The sequence below is a fragment of the Chlorocebus sabaeus genome, chromosome 23 (genome assembly GCF_047675955.1).
Source record: "Chlorocebus sabaeus isolate Y175 chromosome 23, mChlSab1.0.hap1, whole genome shotgun sequence".
Lineage (NCBI taxonomy): Eukaryota > Metazoa > Chordata > Mammalia > Primates > Cercopithecidae > Chlorocebus > Chlorocebus sabaeus.
In genome coordinates this window covers 62,438,994-62,461,404 of record NC_132926.1, presented here as the reverse complement: position 1 = coordinate 62,461,404, position 22,411 = coordinate 62,438,994, and the positions used below count along the sequence as shown (strand labels likewise).

General features: G+C 37.7%; 1 protein-coding gene and 1 non-coding gene across 2 annotated transcripts in view; one reads left to right on the top strand and one right to left on the bottom strand.

The window, feature by feature from the left end:
- The first annotated feature begins 215 nt into the window (after positions 1-215).
- The window catches only part of HSD17B4 (hydroxysteroid 17-beta dehydrogenase 4), an 87,679-nt gene continuing 65,483 nt past the window's right edge, over positions 216-22,411 (top strand). Inside the window, exons 1-2 of the mRNA XM_008014219.3 lie at positions 216-369; positions 4,023-4,076. Coding sequence (XP_008012410.1) covers positions 312-369; positions 4,023-4,076 — 112 coding nt within the window. The 5' untranslated portion in view covers positions 216-311. The remainder of the gene's footprint in view (positions 370-4,022; positions 4,077-22,411) is intronic.
- LOC119618420 (small nucleolar RNA U13) lies at positions 19,156-19,263 on the bottom strand. The gene has a single exon (XR_005234729.2). It is a non-coding gene; the product is annotated as a small nucleolar RNA U13 (small nucleolar RNA).

The following is a 22,411-nucleotide window of genomic DNA, read 5'->3' as shown; positions in this document are numbered from 1 at the left end:
AGGTGAATGCAGGGTGTCGGAGTCAACTATTCTTTTACACAGGTCCTAGCAGCTCCCATTGCTTCCAACCGCAGAAATGGTCCTTTCAAGCCCAGACTCTTTGGCAGGTCCTTCCAGCTATTGGAGTCACTCTGAACTACATTTCCCAGGATTCCAAGGGAGCCGCGCGCACTGCGCCCGTCTTCCTCCCAGAAATTGGCAAGTCACTGACCCTCGTCCCGCCCCCACCATTCCCCGCCTCCTCCTGTCCCGCAGTCCGGCCCGGCCGCTCTGCTTGTGCTTGTGTGTTTGTGTCGCTGCAGGCCTTATTCATGGGCTCACCGCTGAGATTCGACGGGCGGGTAGTACTTGTCACCGGCGCGGGGGCAGGTGAGCTTGCGAAGGTTGGAGGTGGCACGCCTTGCTCTCGCGCTGCTGGCCGCCCTTTTCGGGCCGGTATATGCGCGCAGCCGCAGCTGAGGTCACGCAACTGAGGTGGTGGGGTGGGGGAATGGCTCTTCTTGAGGCACCGAATCTGTTGAGGAAAGAGCCAGAAACACCTGGTCTGTCAGGCAGTTACAGCCCGCTTCTCCCCAGCACCCCAGTGTGGGCTTCCCAAGGTCCTAACTGAGGGGAGAGGCCAGGCTGGGCTGCTGGTTGCAAAACTGGGTGAAAGTTCTCCCTGACGCTTATCTGTGGGCATCGATTGTTAGTCTTCCTGCAAATAACTCTCTTAGCTCTTTACCTAGTGTTTTAAAGGACTGAAAAGCCGCGAGGGGCGGGGGCTGGAATTCGCCCCCTGAAGCGCAGAGCTGTCAGCTCCTGAAAAGTCATTCAGTCGTTCACTGTTTGTTTCCCTCTGTCGTCCGCTTTTAAGTTCGTGAGAGGGCCTTCTTTAAGGAGGGCGTCTGATAAGAGCCCTCCCCGTTGGACTTTGTATGCTTAGCAAGTCACAAACTGTACTCGAAATCCACTGAAGTCTTGGCAGAGGTTGTAATCTCAAATGCGCACAGGGGTCAGGCGTATGATGGAGAAAGAAAATGGGAGTTGGATGGGCACATTGAGGAACTGGAGAGCGGAGACTTCCGAAGTGGCCCAGCCAGTGGGAAAGTTGCCTGTATTTCAGGAGCGGCAAAATGGAAAATTGTTATGTGAAATAACCCCATTTTTTAAAGTACAAAAAATTAAAACAAACCATACCAACATAGATGCTGTGCAGTGAGATTTTACCCTAGTTTCTCACTAGTGGGTGACCTCTGTAACCTCCAAGTGCAGGGATCTTGACATTATGCACCTTTGATTCTCCACTGGTAGTAGCGTATACCTGGAAAGGCCCTAATGCATGAATTATTTGAGTTATATATTAAACGTTACAAACTGTGGAATTCTGTCAGTTAATTCCTATGTACTTTCATGTCTGTATTGATAAAGTGGATTCTTATGCTGCCTTTCAGAAAATGCTTTTAGTATTGATTAGTAGCCAAGTATTTTATACCCATAGCTGTCTGGTTATATCTGCATGGGCATGTATTTGCGTGTACCCGTACCTTCTAAATGTTTTTAGGAAAACATTTTGTTTACACTTTGGTTTTGATGTAAATAATGTGCTTTACAACACTTGGTGTTTTAAATCTTTTTTGACAGTTCTTGGATAATTTTCATGCAGGAGGTCCAGAGATTACATTCTAAGTAAAGTTTTTACTGTTGCTAAGGAGACTTTCATTTTCAGGGGCTATATCTGAAAATTATTCAAGGATAGGGACCGCTTCCTTTGACACTGTTAGCATACTTACACATGGTATGCAGTACATTTTACACGAGGACTCAGGACACTTACACATGCACACACATCTGTATTTAAAACCAGTTCATGATACAGTGTGTAGTACAGGCAGTGCATCCTGAAATTTATTTTCTATTCTGTTTTATTTATAAATTTTAGTTGCAACCCACAAAATTGATTTTGTGAAACAATGAGTTGTGACTAGACAGTTATGAACTTTGCACCTTACCTGCTGTTCGTAAACTGGTTAAATTTTCTCTTATTCATTCAGAGTGGATTAATTTTTTTTTTTTTTTCCAGAGGAAAAAGTCTTACTCTGTACCCAGGCTGGAATGCAGTGACCTGTTCATGGTTCACTGTAACCTTGAACTCCTGGGCTCAAGTGATCTTTTTACGTTGGCTTCCAAAATAACTAGGACTATACGTGTGTGCCACCATGCCCAGCTAATTTTTAAATGTTTTCAAGAGATGGAGTCTCTCTTTGTTGCCCAGGCTGGTCTCTCAAACTCCTGGCCTCAAGCGATCCTTCTGCTTGTATTAAATTCTAAAATAAGTTATTTGGTGAAATTTTCTAGATTTGGAAAACTGTGTTTTCTTTTTGTTTTTGTTTGAGAGGGAGTCTTGCTCTGTTGCTGTGGCTGGAGTACAGTGTCATGATCTTGGCTGACTGCAGCCTCTGCCTTCTGGGTTCAAGCAATTCTCCTACCTCAGCCTCCCAAGTAGCTGGGGGTACAGGTCCATGCCACCACGCCTGGCTGATTTTTGTGATTTTAGTAGAGACGGAGTTTCACCATGTTGGCCAGACTGGTCTTGAACTCCAGACCTCAAATGATCCGCCCACCTCTGTCTCACAAAGTGTTGGGATTACAGGTGTGAGTCACCGCTCCTGGCCTTGGGTTGTTTTTGGAAGGGACTGATAATTTATGCATCTCAGTTTATTTGTATACTTATTGATTAATTTATGCTAAATGTAAATTGTTAATTACATTTGTTCATTTGTCAATGAAATTTATCAATTATCTTAAAATGTAAAAAATATACACATATTAAAAAATGTAAACAATACAGAAAAACAGTCCAGAAGTAAGCCTTCCACTCCTTGTTGCTAGCCACATAGTTCTGTTCTCCAGAGGTACCACTAACTGCCAGTTTCTAATGTAATTTTCCCGAGATGCTCTACGCCTATAAAACTTTTCTCTTGGCCAGGGGCAGTGGCTCACACCTGTAATCCCAGCACTTTGGGAGGCCGAGGTGGGCAGATCACGAGGTCAAGAGATCGAGACCATCCTGGCCAACATGGTGAAACCCTATCTCTACTAAAAATACAAACATTAGCTGGACATGGTGGCGTATGCCTGTAGTACCAGCTACTCGCGAGGCTGAGGCAGGAGAATCTCTTGAACTTGGGAGGCAGAGGTTGCAGTGAGCCGAGATCACGTCACTACACTCCAGCCTGGGCAACAGAATGAGACTGCATCTCAAAAAAAGAGCAAAAACAAAACTTTCTCTCTCTCGCTGTATATATGTATTATTTCTTTTTGGATATATAAATTTATACCTTATAGCTTTGAGTCAGAATTAAATATTTTTTGTGTTTGATGACTGTGTAGTCAAGGTTCATTGTAGGATGCAGAAACCACTAGATATTTTCAGCAGTGAAGGATTCAATACAGGTAATTAGGTTTTAGGCAGGTCTTCTTAGAATGACTTCTGAAACAATAGGAATTTGATCCATTAGAGGAGGCAATGCCTCTAAGGCTGTCATTGGAGCTGTGCCACAGCCCAAGTAGCACTGGCACTAGGGACCTGAAGTATGGAAGCTGCCATCCAGGGATTAGGGAGCTGAATGAAGAAGTTGCCGCTATAGTCAGTTTCTGAATACCTAGGAACTTTCAAGAAAATTAGCTTCTTAACAACAACAGCCGGAACTCCCAGTAAGGTGGCCTCTGTCTCACTTCCACCTTCTAAATTTTATGCAGTTGCATCAGATGGTGGAACCCAACTCACAGCATCCTAGCAGCTAAGTAGAATGCTAGGAAATGGTAGTAGAATAGGTGGAAAAATATAGTTTTAAGCTTTCTAACCTCTGCAAGCAGAAGAGAGTGGATAGGTTGAGAATGTCAGTGATAGGATAGCTTGAGAATATCATTAAAACTTAATTAATTGTTCTCCAATTTCTTTAAATGGGGATTGGGTTGAGTGGACCAAAAAAATTATGCTGACATTTCTTCAACTTTCTGATTATTTTGTTTTTGATTAGGATTGGGCCGAGCCTATGCCCTGGCTTTTGCAGAAAGAGGAGCATTAGTTGTTGGTAAGTTGGTGTGTCTTTCTTTTTAATCCATAGCTGATAACTGAAATACAATCTTCACAAGCTATCTTTGTCTTTCTATCAAATAATTTTTCAAGGTTGAATTTTATTATTTTTACTTTTGCCAGAAGGTTTTTACCCCAACTAAGGCTGTCTTTTTAACTTACTTTTAAAAGTGAACCAGTTTCACAGAATTCCCAACTTAACAGAATTGATAACGAAGGGCTGGGGGTGGGCATGGTGGCTTGTGGCTATAACTCCAGCGACTTGGGAGACTGAGGCGGGAGTATCGCTTGAGACCAGGAGTTCGAGGCTGCAGAGAACTATGATTATACCATTGCACTCCAATCTGGGTAATGACGCAAAGCCCTGTTTCTCACAGAAAAGGGTGGGGACAAGCATTTATTGTATAAAAGGAAATTCTTGACTTTAGTAAATTGCAGGCTGTAATTTTTTGAGACAGGAGGTTCATCTACTAGTGTGAGATCAAAAGAGAGCCCCTGTAAGTGTATTGATAAAAGTAAGAAATAACTGAGTTTTGAGAACTGAAAGTTTGGAGTCAAGGAATCTGAAATATGGGTTTCTTGTTTCTTTCATCAAAACTTTTCAACTGGAAGCTTTTTATAAAGATTTAATTGAGGGGGCGGTTACATGAGTTTTTGTTAAGTGGTGGAGGGGTCAGATGGAAGATACTGTATTGAAGTATCCCAAAGGTGGGAGGTTTTAGTAATCAACATGGTTTGTACTGACCTAATGTGCTTGACAGTTGGTGTGGACACAGAAATGAATTTGTCCACAACTGAGCCTTTGTGGGGAATAACTAAATGAGTGCTAAGTGCAAGGGTATATGTAGGACCCACTACTTATTAGCATATTTCCTGGGATAAAATTGTAGGCCCACAATGAGCTTCTAATTTCAGCTTTCTGACATCTTACGAGGCAATGCAGAGAGACGAATTTTCATCAGTTTGTTCAGGGAGACACATATAACAAAAGAGTAAGCAAGCAACCAGATTTTCTAAACAAGACCTAAGCAGAGCACTTAAGATACTTTTCTCCTTCCTTGTGGATGTGTAGCTTATCTTTATGGAAGGAACACTGACACTTTGGATGTTCCTTGTTGAAGATCATAGCCACTATCTGCTAATCTAATCTGCTTCTTATGGCAGGGATGGATTTTGACATTGTATTGTTTGGACAGCGGGTGTATATTTCAGGCCCACTTTGTCATATTTTCCCAAGAATAGCTCATGTTGAGGCCTAAAGACACATGCTGTTACTGTTTTTAATTTTCCTTCTCTTTTTATGTCGCTATTTAGTTCTTAATATTTTTACCTTGTACGTTTTTATTTATTTACATCTTTTCTGCTCAGTTCCATAACGGCAAGGAGCTTGCTTTATCTTTTGTATCTACTAAAGGACCTAGAATATTGCTTTGTGCAAGGAAGGTACTTTATTCATTGGTTCTTTTATTGTTGATATACTTTTTGGGGGAAGGGCTGGTGTGTTTGAGATTGGTTGAATACATTTCTTGCTTTTTTTTGTTCTTGACTAAAAAACTTAGTTTATAAACCTGTTTTATAAAAAATTGTATTGCAGTGTGTTCCTGTGCATCAGTTTTCCTTTATTTTCCTGTTCCCTCTGAATTTCTTAAATTGTTTAAGAGTGTTTGAATTCTAAGAAAAAATTAAACAGAGATGCTGTGTCTGTCTATTCTGTCATTGCATTATTATAGTAGAGATGATAATTGTGTCAAGTCCTGATAAAAGTCCAAGAATATAGAAGAAAAATTTTCCTAAACTTGAATGAAGAGCCAGATTTAGTTTAGTATTAAAGAGAATTCAGTCTATGTAGAAGTGCAGAAATTTTGACTGATGTTTTCTATTCCTTTTTAAAGTCTGTGTCTTACCTGTTAGCCTTTTTATGTGTATACCATAGACACCCTGTTTCCAAGTTGCATCACACTCATTTTTTTTCTTTTTTGTTTTTTGAGATGGAGTCTCACTCTGGTGCCCAGGCTGGAGTGCAGTGGCTTGATCTCGGCTCACTGCAACCCCTGCCTCCCAGGTTCAAGCAGTTCTCTGCCTCAGCCTCCCAAGTAGCTGGGATTACAGGTAGCTGCCACCATGCCTGGCTAATTTATTTATTTATTTATTTATTTTTAAGTAGAGATGTGGTTTCACCATCTTGACCAGGCTGGTCTTGAACTCCTGACCTCTTTTTAGAAATGGCGTGTCTTTTCTACTCACATTTCATCGGCCAAAGGAAATCACTTTTCTAAGCCGGAAGTTAGGGGCATCATTTAAGATAGTCTCCAATTTTGGGTTAATATGATTGCTATGTTTTATATTCTATTATATAAAGCTTATGGATTATTTAAATTTGGTGTAAGAACTGCTAAGCCTTAGGCTGATACTGTAAAAAGGGACATTTGCTTTTGTGTAAATTACATCTTTCAGGAAATGCTTGTGCATATCTTAAGCAGGATATTGGGAATTCAGTAGTTTTGAGGTTTCCTCAGTAGGTGAACTGTATCTTGTTCTCTGAATAGTAAGTTTTATTTTGAGGACATAAACACGAGAAAGACTGACAAAAAGGAGCAAAAAGAACTCCTTAGGAAAAGAAAGGGAGTTCTACTCTTGAACTGAAGTAACATCTTTGGGTAAATTAAATTACAGTCTTTTAAAGTAAGATTGACATGACTTTTCCGTGCTGCAGTTATGTAATAATGGTAAAGCTGAGTCTTAACTTCCTGTGGGCTGATGCTAGAGCCAGTGTTTTTAACCACTATGGGATCTTGACAACTGGAAGGTGAACTTTAGTGGGCAAGGTGCATTGCCTTTGAAGTCAGGACAAGCTTTAAATCCTGGCTCTGCTGCCTAATTATATGACCTCTCTGTTTGTAGCTGTCTTACCTAACTTCCAGGATTGTGGTGAGGGTAAATGACAAAAAATTAAAGGCTTTCGGAAAGGGAAGAGAAAGGAACCAATATCAGTCCCTGCTTACCATATATGGGTCACTCTGCTCAAGAACTGGATATATCAAAGTGAACCTGAGGTCTTGTTGACTCAAGGCACATCCCAGCCCCCTCATACATGTTTCTCCTAGATGCTTAAAGAAAAAGCTCTGTGTCTCAGTCTATTTTCTGTTGCTTATCACAGAACACTTAAAACTGGGTAATGTATTTTTAAAAAGGAATTTATTTCTTACAGTTATGTAGGCTGAGTAGTTCAGTGTTGAGGGGCTACATCTGCTGAGGAGGGCCTCCTTTCTGGTGGGGACTCTGTACAGAGTCCCGAGATGGCACAGGGCATCACATGGCAAGGGGCTGAGTGTGCTGGCTCTGGTCTCTTTTCCTCTTCTTATAAAGCTACTTGTTACTCCCATGATAACCTTTTAATTCATTAGCTGATTAATCCATTAGTCCATGAATGGATTAATGCATTTGTAAGTGCAGAGCCCTCACAATTCAATCATCTTTTAAAGGCCCCACATCTCAATACTGCCACATCAGGGATTAAATTTCAACATGAGTTTTGGAGGGGATAAATATTTAAACCATAGCAGGCTGCTTTGGGCACTGATGACTCTCTGCAAGGGTAAGTATAGTATTTAGTGATCAAGAATATATACCGATTGAATAAGTTAAACTGATATATCATACCGGGAGAAAGATCATAAGAAGGCACATGTGAATTCCAGCTTATAATAAATGAACCATACATAAAATACCCACATTTCCCTTAGATATCTGCATGACTATCACCAACCTGGATTATGGGGGAAAACCTTTGAATAAATTTAGAGTAGCTCTTAGCTATTTGTCATTTTAAGAACTAGAGTAGTTCTTAGCAATTTGTTATTTTGTCATTTGCCAGTTTTAAAAAAAGTAATAAAGTTAGTAGACTTAACATCAAATAGATTCATTTATTCATCTAACCAGTATTTATTAAGTGTCTATTATGTAGCAAACACTGTTCTAGATGCTGGAGGAATATAGTGGGAATAAAACAGGGTCCCTACTTTCATGGTGCATATATTCTAGTGGGGGGCAGTGGAGGGACAGAGAATCAGCAAATACATATGTAAAAATATAATAGATAAAGGTAGGTGCTATGGAGAAAAAAAAATGAGTTAAAGGAACAGAAAATGCTGAAGTGTTTTAAGGAGAGACTGCAGGAAGTGAAGGAGTGCGCTTTGAAGACATCTGCTGCCTAAGCATCCCTGGCAGTGGAAGCAGCTGAAGCCAGGTTACTGAGGCCAGAGTAGGCATGGTATATTTTAGGGTTAGGAAGGGGGCCAGTGTGGTTGTAGTGAGCAAGGTCATAAGGGAGACAAAAGTGAGAGATGAGGGCAGAGGGGTCCTAGAAGGCCAGATCACATAGGACCTTTAATTTAGAGTAAGGACTGACTTTTACCCTGAGATGGGGAGCCATTAGAGGTTATGAATAAAAGAGGAACGTGACCTGATTTAAGGGTGAAATAGATCATTCTCATTGCTGTTTGGAGACTAGATTGTAGGGGAACACGAGTGGAAGTGGAGAAGAAAGATGGGCACATTGGGATTTATTAACTATTAATTCATTTGTATATTCTTTGTTATTTTCCATAAAAAGAGAAGAAGCAGACCAGTTGGAGGCTTTTGCGTAATCCACATAAGAGACCGTGGTGGTTTAGACAATGTGATGGGGATGGAGGTGGTGCAAATGAGTTAAATTCTGGATATATTTTGAAGAAAGCTATGACAGAATTTTTTGATGGTTTGTATGTGGATTATAAGGGAAAGAGAAGTCAAGATGGTTCCAAGATTTTTGAGTCATACATCTGGAAGGATAGAGTGTGTGTTTACTGAGACAGGAAAGACTGAAGGAGGAAGAGATTGGCACAGTGGAGACAATCCTATTAGACCTTCAGATGGCGATATTAAGTAGGCAGTGGGATATAGGACACTGTAGTTGAGGGGACAGGTTGAGGCTAGACAGAGAAATCTGAATATTCTCTGTTTATAGATGTTATTTAAAGCTAGGAGATTGGATCAGATTATTTGGGTAGTGAGTACAAATAAACAGGAAAAGAGGTTGAAGGACCGAACTCTGAATGACCCAGTCTTTCATTTTCAGTTTTCTTCTCCCATTAAGGATACATTTGATGCCTTACTGTTGAGGCAAAGTCAATTAAAGGGAACTCAATTTAAGATACTGCTCTCTAAACTACCATCATATTTTGGAGTTTTTCAAATATTTGGATACAGTTATGGCCATTCTGGAAAAGGTTCCTGATGAACTAAGGTGATTGTATCTTTCTACCAAAAGTGAAAACAGTGTGACAGTCCTGTGTTTTCCCATTTTCTTGGCTGTCAGGAAACTGAAGAGTAAACCTGACATTGTCCTCAACTAGAGTAACTACCTTTAGCTTACGCTTTTAGTATGCTTGTCTTTCCCTGACATAACATGTTGTTTAATTTTTCCCATCTTTAATAGTCCTATTGCACATTCAGTTTTAATTAAATCAGTTCAAATAGTTTTGATAGCAGTCAGGACATAAGCATAGTACAGGAATGAAAACCTCGGACCCACAGTTCTAAAATCCATGAAATAATTCTTTTTTTTTTTTTCTCTGAGATAGAGTCTTGGTCTTGTCACCCAGGCTGGAGTGCAAAGGCGTGATCTCGGCTCACTGCAACCTCCGCCTCTTGGGTTCAAGTGATTCTTCTGCCTCAGCCTCCCAAGTAGCTGGGATTACAGGCACCCGCCACCACACCTGGCTAATTTTTTCTATTTTTAGTAGAGACAGGGTTTCACCATGTTCACCAGGCTGGTCTCGAACTCCTGACCTCAGGTGATCCACCCACCTCGGCCTCCCAAAGTGCTGGGATTACAGGTGTGAGCTACCACGTACTGTCTTGATGAAATAATTCTTGATGCTATTGTCTGCCATAGGAAACCTTATCAAAATGGGAGGAAATACATCAAGCATAGAAAATAGGAGGCTGGGTGTGGTAGCTCATGCCTGTATTCCCAGTGCTTTGTGAGGCTGATGCAGGAGGAATGCTTGAGGCCAAGAGTTTGAGGATAGTCTGGGCAACATTGTGAGTCCCCATCTCTCCAAAAAAAAAGAAAAAAAAAAAAAAAGAAAAAAGAGAGAAAGACAGAAAATGGGAATGTATGGAAGGGCATCCAAGAAATGGTTAATAGCAGGTAGCTAGGTATCTCTGGGAGAGAGTAGAGCAAGGGCAAGGGGTGAAAAAGGACTTCTTGAATATACATGGCTTGAATTTCTTTAAAAGTATATGTATAAGGTAAACCCTCCAAAAAGGAAATACGTTTCTAATATAATATTACCTTCTCATCCTTAAATATACTTCTTGGATTAATCAGTACAAAGGATGTCACAGTTAGTACATATAAAAACTATCCCAGTTTTGTAGAATTGGAAGCAACATTTTACTTTGGAAATAAAATAGTTTATATATATGTCATTGTTAATAGATTCAACTTTGTTGGTGACAGATCCTTGGATTGAGTGTCTCTCTATATGAACATGAATATGCGTAAATGTTATTATAAAGCACTCTTCAAATATAAAGCTTTGTAACATTGTTACTCTTGGTAATAATGGTAAGTGGTAAGTTAGAAATTGGTGTATAAACCATTTCCCACGTTGATCTACAGCAAAAAGAAGGAACTCTGTGGTAAATTAAAGCATTAAAATGAGGCAAGGCTATGAGATCTCTTTAAAGTTGTGCTGTGGATAATAGGAAAATCCACTGCGGATTATGAGCAAGGGGCTGACATAGTATAAAGGCCTCCCATAGTATAAATGGACAGCAACTGCAGTAATCTAGGAATGAGATTATAGAATAGGGAAGAAATGGAGATAGCTAATTTCTCAAAAGAACTGGCAAATTCTCACTGCATAAACTATCTAAGAGTCCAAAGCACCCAGCACAGTGCTGGATACAGAATGGGAACCCAGTAAATATTTGAAGAATCCTAATGAAATTGATGACAAGATCTGATGACTCAGTGGCATGTGCTTTTCAGAAATGGGAGAAGAGAAAGAGTGCCTGGGACAAGTCTCACCCAGCAGAGAAGTGACAGAAGTGGGTGGGGGGCAGTACGAGGAAGATGATGTTTGGTTTGGTTTGCTTTTGTGTGTGTGTGTGTCTGTGTGCAAAGTATAAGATATATTCCCTTGGCTAGTTTAGCAGCCCTGATATCAGGAGACTCAAAGCTTATTTCTTGCTATAGTCTTTGGAGCCAATAGTCAGAGAAAGCTAGGGTCAAGGACAGAGAGAAAGAACAAGAAAACCTGCTTCTAAGAATAAAGACCTGTGTAGCAAATACAATTATTATGGACAAATCTAGACTTCTTAATCTAGTTTCTACAAAACACTGAAAAGCAATGTGCATAATACTCATCAAGTAATATTAATGCTCAGATATGAACTTTATTTTTCTTTCAGCATTTCAGTAAAGGAATTTATGATTTGTATCATATGTAACAAAGAATGAACATCTTTTATAAATAAAGGACATTTACAAATCTATAAGAAAGACAAGTATCTCAAATAAAATGTGAACTAAACAGGCAAAACAATAATAAATACAAATATAAGCCCATGAAATAAAATATTACTTTACTAGTACTCAAAAAAATGTAAACTAAAATAATGAGCTACAAATTATAATCATTTAATTGTCAGACTGAAGGCAACGATAATAACCAATGTTGTGAGAATGTGGGATAACAGGCATTCTCACAAACACGTGGTTCTATTTTCAGGCTATCGAAGCCTGATAATTTGGTACCTTGTACTTAGTTATCTATTTACCTACTTATAGAATACTTTTTATCGGATCTAAGTGTGTTTTAGAATTCCTTGGATCCTGGCTGGGTGCAGTAATCCCAACACTTTGGGAGGCTGAGGCAGGAGGATTGCTTGAGGCCAAGAGTTCAAGACCAGCCTGGGCAACATAGCAAGACCCGCTGTCTTTGCCAAAAAAAAAATAAAAATAAAAATAAAAAAGCCAGGTGTAGTGGTGCATGCCTGTAGTCCTAGCTACTCAGGAGGCTGAGGCAGGAGGATGGTTTGAGCCTGGGAGTTTGAGACTTTAGTGAGCTATCATTGTGCCACTGCATTCAGCGTGGGTGACAGTGACACCCTGACTCAAGAAAAACAGAAAGGATTTCCCAATATACTTACATTCCCAATATAGCATGTATTTGATAAAATTTTGGGAATGCTTTTTAGGAAAAATCTTCTGTAGTTAATAGACTGTCTGAGTCACTGATTTATTTAAAATGACAGAAATGAGGAATGAGGAAAAGCTTTATGTTAAAAAAAGCTCTTCAGGGTTATGAACTGGATTTTATATGGAAAATGTGCAAATGTATCACACTTTGGAACATTTTGATCATTTCAGCTGAAAAGACTTGACCCTTGACTATCATAGTCTTACCATTTTTTGCTACCTATATGAAAGCTATTTGTTTGAGTCAGGTGGTTCGTTTATCTTTTCCTTCATATCCACAAAAAATGTGATTTTTTTTTAACTTAGTGGAAATAATGATCTTTTTAGGGTAAAAGAAACTTGCTTAAAGCATTAGAGGAGCAGAATGATATTATTGTAGGTCCAGTTTCTAGTGTAAATTTTGCCATTTCTTACAGACTTAGAGGGACCTGTGGTAAGAGAATCTTTTCCAAACTGTTTTCTTATCTGTGAAAGTAGGAACAGTTGTTACTGCCAGCCTCTTAAAAAGCTACCTGGAGATTAAATGCATCAATATACATAGTGGTTTTATTGAAACGTGAAGTACACACATATCGGTATAAGTTGTTATTATTACTACTAGAATTTTAGCCATACATTTAACTGGTAACAGTGTCACATGTTATGGATACAATTCTCTTTGTATATAATTGCAAAACGTATTTTTAATGTTCTTTCTATAGCTAAGCTTTTCAACATGTAACCAATGATTTTCTTTTCTTACTGTCTTTGACACATAATAATTATACATATTTATAGGGTACAGTGTGATATTTTGATACCTTTATACAGTGTGTAATGATCAAATCAGTAATTAGCATATCCATCACCTCAAACATTTGTCCTTTGTTTGCATTGGGAACATTCAGAATCCTTTCTTCTAGATATTTGAAAATATAGTATAAATTATTGTTGGCCATAATCACCCTAGAGTACTATACACTAGTAGAACTTATTCCTTCTATTTAGTTGTAATTTTGTATTAGTTAATCAATCTCTTCCTATTCCTCTCTTCCCTGCTACCCTTCCCAGCCTTCAGTAACCAGTATTATACTCTGTACTTCTGTGAGATCAACTTATTTAGCTTCCACATATGAGTGAAAACATGCTGTATTTATCTTCCTGTGCCTGGCTTATTTTACTTAACATAATGTCCTCCAGGCTCATCTATGTTGCTGAAAATGACAGGATTTCATTTTTTTTTAAATGGCCAAATAATATTCCATTATGTATTGTGTGCCACATTTTCTTTATCCATTCTTAATGAATGCTTAGGCAGGTTCCATATCTTGACTATTGTGAATAGTGCTGCAGTAAACCTGGGAATGCAGATATCTCTTTGACATACTGATTTCCTTTCCTTTGGTTTATATATAAACAGCAATGGGATTAATTCATATAGTAGTTCTGTTTTTAGTTTTTTTGAATAACCTCCATACTGTTTTCCATAATGGCTATACTAATTTACATTTCCACCAATAATATATGAGAGTTTCATTTTCTCCACGTTCTTGTCATCCTTTGTTGTTATTATTATTTTTTTGCCTTTTTGGTAGTAGCCATTCTAACTTGAAATGATCTCATTGTGGTTTTGATTTGCATTTTCCTGATGATTAGTCATGTTGAGCATTTTTTCATATACTTCTTGGCCATTTATACGTCTTTTCTTTTTTTTTAAAGACGGAGTCTCACTCTGTTGCCCAGGCTGGAGTGCAGTGATGTGATCTTGGCTCACTGCAACCTCTGCCTCCCGGGTTCAAGCGATTCTCCTGCTTCAGCCTCCTGAGTAGCTGGGACTATAGGCACCTGCCACCACACCCAGCTATTTTTTTTTTTTTTGTATTTTTAGTAGAGAGGGGGTTTCACCATGTTGGCCAGGCTGGTCTCAAACTCCTCACCTCAAATGATCCGCCTGCCTCGGCCTCCCAAAGTGCTGGGATTACAGGCATGAGCCACCATGCTTGGCCATTGAGAAGTGCCTATTCAGTTCATTTGCCATTTTAAAAATATACTGTTTATTTATTATTTATTTATTAGGATTATTTATTTTTTATTTTTGGTGTTGAGTTTTTATGTATTTTGGATATTAATCTCTTGTTGGATGAATAGTTTGCAAATATTTTCTCCCATTCTACAAGTTGGTTTTTTTTTGTTGTGCAGAAGCTTTTCAGTTTGATCTAGTCCCATTTGTTTATTTTTGCTTTCGTTGCCTATGCTTCTGAGGTCTCATTTACAAAATCTTTGCTGAAACCAACGTCCTGAAGTGTTTCCCTCATGTTTTCTTCTAGTAGTTTCATAGTTTCAAGTCTTATGTTTAGCTTTTTAATAACTTTTGTGTTGATTTTTATATATGATGAGAGATAGGGGTCTAGTTTCATTCTTCTGCATATGGATATCCAGTTTTCCCAGCACCATTTATTGAAGACTGTCCTTTCTCCCATGTATGTTCTTTGCACCTATGTAGAAAATCATTTGGGTTTAAATGTGTGGATTTATTTCTGTGTTATCTATTCTGTTCCATTGTTCTGTGTATCTATTTTTATGTCACTATCATTGCTGTTTTGGTAGCTATAGCTTTATAGTATATATTGAAGTCAAGTAATGTGATACTTTCAGGTTTTTTTCTTTTTGCTCAGTATTGCTTTGGTTATTTGGGATCTTTTGTGGTTTCATGTGAATTTTAGGATTTTTTTTTTTGATTTCTTTGAAGAATGTCACTGGTTCACTGGTTGTCTAGTGACTAGGAACAACAGCAAAAAGAGAATGCCACTGGCATTTTGATGGAGATTGCATTGAGCCTGTAGATCACTTTGGGTGGTATGGCCATCTTAACAGTACTAAATTCTTCCAATCCATGAATGTGGGATGTCTTTCCATTTTTTGTGTCCTCTTCCCATTTCTTTCATCAGTGTTTTATAGTTTTATTGTAGAGATCTTTTGCCTCAATGGTTGATTTATTTCGAGGTATTTTATTATTTTTTTTCTGGTGATTGTAAATGGGATTGCTTTCTGGTTTCTTTTTCAGCTAGTTTGTTATTGGTTGATATGGTATGGATGTTTTTCTCCTCCAAATCACGTTGAAATGTGATTGACTTAACACCAACCCGTTGGTGATAAGTGAGTTCTTACTCAGTTCATGTGAGATCTGGTTGTTTAAAACAGTCTGGGACCTCCTTCTCCCTCTTGCTCCCACTCTTGCCATGTGATGCACTTGCTCCTCCTTTGCCTTTTGCCATGACTGGAGGCTTCTTGAGGGCCTTACCAGGAGCAGATGCTGGAGCCCTGCCTGTACAGCCTGCAGAATTATGCTCCAATTAACCTCTTTTCTTTATAAATTACCCAGCCTCTGGTAATTCGTATATATAACAATGCAGAAGTGGCCTGACACATTGGTGTATAGAAATGCTACTGATTTTTGTATGTTGATTTTGTATTTTGCAACTTTACTGAAGTCATTTATCAGTTCTAAGAGTTTTTTGGTGGAGTCTTTAGATTTTTCTCTATATAGGATTGTGTCATCTGTAAACAGGAACAGTTTGATATCCTTCTTTTTAATTTGGATGCCCTTTCTTTCTTTCTCTTGCCTAATCACCCTGGCTAGTACTTTCAGCACTATGTTGAATAAGAGTGGTGAAAGTGGGCATTTTTATTTTGTTCCAGTTTTTAGAGGAAAAGCTTTCAGCTGTTCCCTATTGAGTACGATGTTAGCTGCAGGTTTGTCATATATTACTTATTGTATTGAGGTACATTCCTTCTGTACCTAATTTGTTGAGGGTTTTTATCGTGAAGGAATATTGAATGTTATCAAATGCTTTTTCTGTGTCTCTCGAGATGATCAGATGGTTTTTTCTCCTTTATTTTGTTGATGTGATATATCACATTTATTGATATGCATACATGTAACCATCATTACATCTCTGGCTAAATTTCACTTGATTATGATATATAATCTAATTAGATTCAGTTTGCTAGTATTTTGTTTAGGATTTTTGTGACTGTGTTCATCGGGGATATTGGACTTCAGTTTTCTTTTTTTTGCTGTTTTGTTCTTGTCTGGTTTGGGTATCAGCGTAATGCCCGCCTCATAGAATGAGTTTGGAAGAAATCTGTTCCACCCCCTTCAATTTTTTGAAATAGTTTGAGAGGAATTTGTATTAGGTATTCTTTAAGTGTTTGGTAAAATTCAGCAGTGAAGCTGTCTTGATACTGCTCTTTTCTTTCCTGGAAGAGTTTTTGTACCTGCTTCAATCTTGTTCCTTGTTATTGACCTGTTCAGATTTTCTAATTCTTCTGAGTTGAATCTTGGTTATAGGTCATATGTCTACGTCCAGTTTTCCTCTAGTTTGTTGGCATAGAGTTGTTCACAGTAGTCTTTAACGATCTTTTTTATTTCTGTGGTATCAGTTGTAAATGTATTTTTTTCATTTCTGATTTTATTTGTTTGTGTCTTCTCTTTTTTCTTAGTCTAGCTAATGAATTGTCAGTTTTGTTTATCTTTTCAAAAACCAACTTTTTGTTTCAGTGACCTTCTGTATTTTTTTTTAGGCCGAATTTTGTTTATTTCTTCTCTGATCTTTATTCCTTCTATCTACTGATTTTGGATTTGATTTGTTCTTGCTTTTGTACTTCTTTGAGATGCATTTTTAGATTATTTGAATTCTTTCTATTTTTCCAGTGTAGGTGTTTATTGCTATAGACTTTCCTCTTAGTACTGCTTTTGCTATATTTCATGGGCTTTGGTAGGTTGTGGTTTTATTTTCAGTTGTTTCAAGAAATGTTTAAATTTTCTTCTTAATTTCTTTGCTATCCATTGGTTATTCAGGAATATGTTGTTTAGTTTGCATGTATTTGTACTGTGTCCAAAGTTCTTGTTATTGATTTGTAGTTTTATTTCATTGTGGTTAGAAAACCAAAATCATATCAAATACAAAATTTATTAAGACTTATTTTGTAGCCTAACTTATGGTCTGACATGGAGAATGTTCCATGCGCTGATGTGTGTCTGCAGCTGTTGGATCCGATGTTCTATTAACTTCTGTTAGGATCATTTCATTTCTGGAGCAGTGGTCTTTTTGGTCCATTTTGTTTATAGAGCAGTTTATTAACTTCTGTTAGGGCAATTTCATTTCTAGAGCAGTGGTCTTTTTGGTCCATTTTGTTTATAGAGCAGTTTAAGTCCAAAGTTTATTTGTTAGTTTTCTTTCTTGATGAAATTCCCAGTGCCATGAGTGGGGTATTGAAGTCCCCAACTATTATATTGAAGTCTATCTTTCTCATTAGATCTGGTAGCATTTGCTTTATATATCTGGGTGTTCCAGTGTTGGGTGCATATATATTTACAACTGTTATGTCCTCTTGTTGAAATGATACCTTTATCTTTGTATAATGACCTTGTTTTTTCTCTTTGCACTGTTTTTGACTAAAAGTCTATTATATCTGATGTATATAGTTGACTCTTGAACAACATAGGTTTGAATTGTGCAGGTTCACTTATACATTTATATCTTAAAAACCACATATCACTAGAAAACACAATATTCATAGGATGTGAAATTTGCATGTATGGAGGGCCTACTTTTTGTATACATAGGTTTCACAGGGCCAACTTCAGGACTTGAGTATGCACAGATTTTGGTGCACATGGAGTGTCCTGAAACAAATGCCTTGTATATGCTGAGTTGTGAATGTAGTTATCCTGCTTATTTTTGGTTTCTATTCATGTAGAATATCTTTTTCTATCCTTTCGTTTTCAGTCTATGTGTGTCTTTACGGGTAAAGTGAGTTTCTTGTAGGTAGCATATAGTTGAGTATTTTAAAAAATCTATCCAGCCAATCTCTATCTTTTAACTGGGAAATTTAATTCATTTATATTCAAGATAAATAGGTAAGAACTTCTGTCATTTTGTTAATTGTTTTTTCTTTTTTTTTAAAATTGTTCTTTGTTCCTTTCTTTATCTTTTATTGTCTATCTCTTCAGTTTGGTGTTTTTTTTGTAGTGATAAAATTGGATTCTTTTCTCTTTCTCATTTGTGTATCTGCTCTGCCAGTGAGTTTTAAGCTTTCATATGTTTTCATGATGGTAGTTCATCCTTTCACTTCCAGATGTAGGACTCCCATAAGCATTTCTTGTAAGACTAGTCTAGTGGTGATAAATTCTCTCAGTTTTTTCTTGTCTGGGAAAGACTTTGTTTCTCCTTTATTTCAGAAGGATAGCTTGCTGGAGTTGTATTCTTGGCTGGCAGGTTTTTTTTTTTCTTTCAGCATTTTTGAATGTTATCATTCCATTCTCTCCTGGCTTATAATGTTTCTGCAGATAAATCTGCTTTTAGTCTAATAGGGATTCCCTTATAAATGACTTGATGCTTTTTTCTTGCTGTTTTTAATATTCTCTTTTTGTCTTTGACTTTTGACAGTTTTACGAGAATGTGCTTTGGAGAGGACATTTTTGGGTTGAATACATTTGAAGACCATTGAGTTTCCTGGATGTGGATGTCCATCTTTCTTTCAGGACTTGGGGAGTTTTCAGCTAAAATGTTTTCTATGCCCAACTTCACTCCTTCTGTAACTCTCAATATGTAAAAATTTGTTTACTTAATGGTGTCCCATTAGTACCATAGGTTTCTTCATTCTTTATGATGTTTTTCTCTTTCCTTTTTTTTTTTTTTTTGATCTGACTAGGTTATTTCAAAAGACCTGACTTTGAGTTTAAATACTCTTTCTTTTGCTTGATATAGTCTGTTGTTGAAGCTTTCAATTGTATTTTTAAATTTCATTCATTGAATTCTTATTTTTTATTTTTTCTTTTTCCTATCAGATGGGCAATGTGCTTGTTTCAGGACAAAGTTTGAGGGAGGCACATCTTACACATAAGTGTGAACATTCAATCATCACACTTTATTCATTGATTTCTTAGGATCTGTTTTTTTTTAAATGATATATATATCTTTTTGTTGAATTTCTCATTTAGATCATTAATTGTTTTTCTGATTTTCTTGTATTATCTATTTATATTTTCTTGTATCTCACTGAATTTCCTTAAGATATCATTTTGAATTACCTTTCAGGCATTTTGTAGATTTTCTTCTATTTAAGTTTGTCACTGGAGAGTTGTGTTTCTTTGGAGGTGTCATGTTTCCTTATTTTTCCATGTTTCTTTTTTTTTTTTTAAACTTAAAAAAATTGTTTAAATAAAGTTATCTATTTATTTTTTTAAATTTATTCACCTGGAGACAGGGTCTCACTCTGTTGCCCAGGCTGGAGTATAGTGGTGCTATCTCAGCTCACTGCAACCTCTGCCTCCCGGTTCAAGTGATTCTTCTGCCTCAGCCTCCTTAGTAGTTGGGACTACAGGTGCCCACCACCACACCTGGCTAATTTTTGTTATTTTTGGTAGAAATGCGGTTTCATCATGTTGGCCATACTGGTCTCGAACTCTTGACCTAAAGTGATCCACCTACCTCAGCCTCCCAAAGTGCTGGGATTGCAGGCGTGAGCCACCTCACCTGGCCTGTTTTTCCATATTTCTTTTGTTCCTACATTGATATTTGTGTGTCTAGTAGAACAGTCGTATCTTCCACTTTTATGAAGTAACTTTTGTAGGGAAAGACTTTTTTCTCTATATATCAGTTGGGTTGGGTGTTTGGTTTAGCTTCTGGTTGGGCACAGAAGTATAATTGCCTTGTGATTTTTTTTGGCTGTAATCAACATCAGCAATGTCTGTATGTGCCTCAGTGGCCTTGACTTTGGTGTTTGTGGAGACAGTGGCACGGTTTTGCTGGGAAGAGGGATTGCCAGATGGGTTAGTTCTCAGTCCTTGGTGAGTGAGCATGGTGCTTGGTAGGTCCTCCATAGGAGGGAGAACGGTTGCTGGTGGTGTCAGTTGTCTTGGTCCATATGGGGCACATGTGGCACATGGTTGCTCTCTACTGCTAGATAGATCATGGTTGCTTGAGGCGATAGATGCTGGCCAGGCTAATTCTCAGTCTCTGGGGAATGCATATGTCAGCCTTCTCTTCCTGGTGGCAGTGTCCCCATTGTACTTGAATATTTGTTTTTGTTTTTGGAGTGTAGAGTGCTACATGGACTGAGGTCATAGTGATACCACTGAAACTAGCTGGGGTTATGATCCTGCAGTCTTCTGTGTGGACACGGTGTGATGATGACAGATGGCACCCCTAGGATGTGGAGATGTTTGGGTTATTGGCCTCCAGGTCAGAATGCACACCAGCAGTGGTTCCATTCCTAAAATGGGGCATACTGTAACAGCTTGGGTCTCATGGGATGGGGAGGACTCAGCTTGTGTTCCTTTTCAGGAGCAATTCAGCTGTCTATACTCCAGGAAGGTCCCTATACTGAGCTCAGGGTCTGTGAGAACTGTGGAACTCTTCCGTAGCTAAGATTGCAGGTATTTGTGATGGTAATGGTGACTCTTAGGTGTCTCCCACTTAACCTTTTGCCCACAATAGGAAGTCCCTCTCAGCTCTAAGCTGATTACATCTGGAGGCTTCATTTCCCCCTCTAAGCTGCCATGCCAAGTTTCTATGCCTCAGAAGGTTTTTGTCACTTCCTTGCTGAATTGTCATGTTCTCCCTTAGACATTCTACCTGAAGTGCTGTTATTTGTTGTTTTGGTCCTTCTTTGCAGAGGAGATAAGGATTGGGCACCTCTAGTTGGCCATCTTGATGACGTCTAACCAGTGTTTTTCTAGTTAAGATTTTAATTTCTGTGATTTTGCTCTGGGGATAGCTGAATGGGTCACTGTCAATTTAGTGGTCTCTAATGTGGAGATTTGTTTGAGATAAATTTACCCCAATATTATTTAACTGCCCATGATTGAGCTCAATAAATTATTTATCCAACTTTCAGTGCTTGCCTGCCTGGTTGCGCTTTGTAAAATTTCCACTTGGGGGTAGTGTTTCATTGCACAATCAAACAATGCTTTCTTCACTTAAGTATCACATATTCTAACTTGCTTTTGAACTTTCTTGTGCTTAAAAAGGGTCATAAAAGACTGTTAGCCGTCTTAAAATCTTGATTTTTTTAACTGATTGTTTCCTGTCATTTGAATAATTGCATTGAAATGAACAGTTAATAAGAATTCAGTCTTTTGAGAATCCTAACACTTTTTTCCATCTGTTAAGGGGTAATATAAGCCTCTTTCTATTATTTTTGTGTCTTTGTAACATTTTTATTTGCAATAAGATATCGTATTATACTGTCAGAAAAAAATCTCAGTCCGCATTTTGAAAAACTCATTTCCTGTTTTCAAAAAGTTAAGTGAAAATATATATGCCTTAGCTGATTTTAGGCATTGGCTTTTTCTCCATATTATCCCATTACCTATTTATCCAATTCCACTGTCAACCCTCATTCCAGTTTTAAAAAGAGCAATTTTTCAGAAGAAAAAAAAAATCTTGTTTCAAAAAAATTTTGTTAATCATAGCTATTACATTTTCATGTATACCATTCTGCTATTTATTAATTAGTAACTTTTTTATTGATATAGTTTTCAAAATCTCTGCAGTAACCCTATGGAGAAGATCATTTCACAATGCAGATTCTTTGTTTCAAATAATTCTCTTAAGTTCTGTTTTTCCAAGTTATTTTCAAATAATTCTCTTAAGTTCTGTTTTTCCAAGTTATTTGGCATTTATCTATGGATCTTTTTATTAGTTTTTGCATGTTATTTTGTACATTTTTTCATAAATTATTGTGTAAATTAACTTTGTTATTTGTTCTTATTTGATTATGTTGGCTTGGATATATGCTTTATGCTAAAATCTGTATATTACTGTCGCCGTCACATACTTAACTTTCAATAAATAATAAACTCTGAGGGCAAACACCATTCTTACACATTTAGGTGTTCCTCTGTAGATTTTCTTGCAAGTAGTAAATTCTCAATGTTTGTAAATATATACTTGGATATAGGGAGATGTTATATGGTAAGTGTGATCAGGTGTTAAAAATATGAACATGGAGTTATGGTATAAATTAGTGACTAAACATGTACTGGGTCTGTATGTAATTTTTGACTTCTTTTGATAAATAGTTTTTATTTCTTT